This window comes from Rhinoraja longicauda, unplaced genomic scaffold, assembly GCF_053455715.1.
Source record: "Rhinoraja longicauda isolate Sanriku21f unplaced genomic scaffold, sRhiLon1.1 Scf000953, whole genome shotgun sequence".
In the NCBI taxonomy this organism is placed as follows: Eukaryota; Metazoa; Chordata; class Chondrichthyes; order Rajiformes; family Arhynchobatidae; genus Rhinoraja; species Rhinoraja longicauda.
In genome coordinates this window covers 40818-44146 of record NW_027602169.1, presented here as the reverse complement: position 1 = coordinate 44146, position 3329 = coordinate 40818, and the positions used below count along the sequence as shown (strand labels likewise).

The window sequence follows — 3329 nt, the reverse complement described above, 5'->3', positions numbered from 1 at the left end:
CTCCATTATGATTACCTATCAGTCAAATGGTATATTCTCTCTATTTACGATGGGCAGTCCTCATTTCGTAGGTACAGTTATTTCTGTAATTAAAAAAACTCAGATGTCAGTGCTTTCAAATATTTATTTATTAGTATCCAATGGCCACAGTACACAGGAAGCAGACTGCCAAATTAGTTGGGATTTTATTTTACTAAATCGGTATTATTATTAAGATAGACGGCGAAATGTAGAAAGGTCTCATAACACATTGCATATATCACCATTTAGAGTGAAAACGGATTCGAAGAAAGTATCTGGGATTCAAAACTGTTGACTGGTTACATCGCTCGTTAACTTCATGCGATTCGATAGATTCAATTGAACTTCAACTTATTTTTTCACTCTTTATTTTTTATTTATCATTCACTAAATATTCTTAATGGAAATTTAAACATTTTCTTTAACTCTTCTCTGAATCTTCTCTGGATTGCTGCATAAATAAAGGTGTTAGTGCAGGAGCTCAAGAGTTGAAGCATGTTTCCGGCTTCCTGGAGAATAAACTTGGGGTCATTGAAGCTTTTAAAGTTGTAGTCATTCGTGATGCGGACGTACAGGAACTGCACAACATACGTCATCCACAAGAGGATGAAACTTCCGGAGATAGTGAAGAGCAAAATTATGGACTTCTTTCTACTTTCCATCTCTGGGTCGCTCTGCTTTTCTCCATTGCTCTGGGCTCGGAGCCTCCGACGGGCTCTGCTGGCCGCCAGAATGTGTCTTACTGTCAGCGCGTTGAGCAGCAAAATCAGGAGGAACGGGAGACACGGGGTGGAAATTCTGTCAAACCAGTCCAATGCTGTCCACACTGGCGAAGTGTAACGGATTTCCTTCAGCCTGCAATACCACGGAACGTTGTCGATTATATAGATAGGCTCATGTATAAAATACCATGGAATATTGCTCAAAAATCCCAGCACACACACTGTTCCTATGACCACGGTTGCTGTTTTTTCGGTGCAGTATTTTGTTTTCAGCTTCTGACAGGAAATAGCAACAAACCGATCAAAGGTGAAAGTGACCGTTAACCAGACGGAACTGACCCTGGCTGCATATGTCACCGCAATGGTGAAACTACAGACTGGGGTGATAGATAGGAAGCTGCCCGGAAAATAAATCCCACTGAACCTGTTGATTATCACAGCGGTGATAATGACAAGAAGATCCATAACCGACATGGACAGCAGGTACCGAGTAATACACTTGGAGAGACCACATTTGTTTTGAGACAAAACCACGATCGCCGCTAAATTGGCTGCATCAGAGAGCGGGGGACGGAGGGAAAAGAGAGAATGTGAGAGTACAGATTACAGTTTCAGGGAAATACTGAACGCAAACTAAGTATGCAGTCTTCATTTCTTAAACTATCGAAACTGATATACTCTACACACCCAAGCAGGAGTTTGAATTTTTCAATTACATTGAGTAAATAAAGCTTATTAAAAGTCTGAAGATGGGTTCCAACCCGAAATGCCACCTTTTCCATTTCTCCAGAGATGCTGCCTGGCTCGCTGTGTTTCTCCAGCATTGTGTGTCCAGCTTTGGTACAAACCAGCATCTGCAGTTCCTTCCTGCGCTTAGTAAAAGTCATGATAGGCCCAAACCATTCAGGTGTTCAATGGATTTGTTCTCAGAATCGATGGGACATCGTCGGCAAAACACTCATTCTCAAGTGAATGTTGCATTAGAAATTAGCCGTGTAACGCTCGAAGTTAACGCAATCCTCTTCTTGGAGCGATTAACCTTCCAAGTACATTAATTTGCTACTTAATTTGGGAGAAACATTAATTCCGGGAACGTCGTATTTCCATTCCGTCACCCAACCACCTTTAAAAAAAATTAGGTATAGTGACAATATCTATAACTAATTTGGTTCACTGCTAGAAAGGACTTTCATCAAGTTTCAGCGGTTGTCTGAGTTCAGATGCGGTTTTGGCAAAGATTGCTCAGCAGAGTGATATCACTCACATTATACTTTTTACAGAGCACTGCCAGATTCACATGGAATAAAGAGATCCAGAATAAACCTGGTTTCTCTATCCCGGTAGAAAATTGATTTGCGTAATGGAAAATAAAAACTTCATAGCTAATAGCTTCTTCATCTGAAACATAGTTGCCTAACAAGAGACCATCAAGCAGAGCTACGAAAATTTGAATTAACCCAAAGTAGTGGAAGGACATTCAAAAGCCCGGACACCATGTATGAAGAAATTCGCCAGCCTTTTCCCAAATACCTTGGTTCCAAGTTTAACTTGTTACCGCCTGTTCCAGGCTGTCCTATAGGAGGAGAGTTGTCTTTCTGTTTGCCACATTTGGTCGTTTCAATATATTCACCCTTCATTATTTCAACTGAAAGAACCGCTATCCAGTTTTCCACAATCTGTCCTTATTAATTAGCCACCAATATCTCGGCAACTTCCCCCTTCTGAATCTAGTATACATTTCTTTGGAAACAGTGCCCAGGACTGAATGAATTATTTAGAATGAAGTCCGACCAAAGCTAATTACAAATATTATACACTCGCCTCTCTGTGCCAAGCCATGGCTTGACGAGAACAATTACAACAATGAATAACTGACTGCAATACCTTACCTGGAACAGCGATAACTGCAAGTGCCGTATAGTAAATGGCATATGGCAATCCCGTGGGCGGGGCATGCATGTTCTCTGTGCAGTTGGCACGTTTTTCCAAGACTCCACGCAAAAAAACCTCGCCTTTCATTGCTTCGGAGTTCCCTATTATACATGTTGCCACTCCAACGGAGACCAATAAATCTCATTACAATAGAGTTAGTTCCAGTCACCGAACAAACAATTCAGGTTGCATCATATTTGATGCAGGTAAGAGGTTAGAGGTTAGTGCTGAAAATTACACTTTAATTGGAGAAGCGGGAATGACACAATCGCGCACCAAAATCCTTTGTCTTTGATTCATTGATCATTGCCCAGTCCGATTTTTGTACCATTCCAATGCCACCTCATATCCCTTGACTGTAGACTGCCCTTCAATCATATTGAAAACATATGAGAAGTAGATTAGTCCGGTGCGTAAATTGGAGTCGAATGGAATAATTCTGATATAAGTTAATATTCGTCTCCTCTGTCCACAAGACCTCTGTCCAGAACTGTGGTTGCTCTTTTAAGTACTTCTTGGCAAACTGTTATCTGGCCATCCTATTTTTGCAGCTAACCAGTGGTTTGCATCTTGCAGTGTAATCTCTGTATTTCTGTTCATGATGTCTTCTGCGGATGGTGGTCATTGACAAATCCACATCTCACTCCCGAAGAG

The 3329-nt window shown here is 41.2% G+C and overlaps 1 protein-coding gene across 1 annotated transcript; it reads right to left on the bottom strand.

The window, feature by feature from the left end:
• Nucleotides 1-401: 401 nt before the first annotated feature.
• Nucleotides 402-2762, bottom strand: LOC144591378 (putative G-protein coupled receptor 139). Its single transcript, XM_078395590.1, has 2 exons — nucleotides 2633-2762; nucleotides 402-1294 (listed from the first exon to the last, which is right to left on the bottom strand). The coding sequence occupies exons 1-2, from the start codon at nucleotides 2760-2762 to the stop codon at nucleotides 402-404; spliced, it is 1023 nt and encodes a 340-aa protein (XP_078251716.1).
• Nucleotides 2763-3329: the final 567 nt, after the last annotated feature.

Coding starts and splice junctions, on each gene's coding strand:
- LOC144591378 (XM_078395590.1), bottom strand. CDS start 2,762: ATGAAAGGCGAGGTTTTTTTGCGTGGAGTCTTGGAAAAACGTGCCAAC. Junction 1,295..2,632: donor TGCAGTTATCGCTGTTCCAG/GTAAGGTATTGC, acceptor TCTCTGATGCAG/CCAATTTAGCGGCGATCGTG.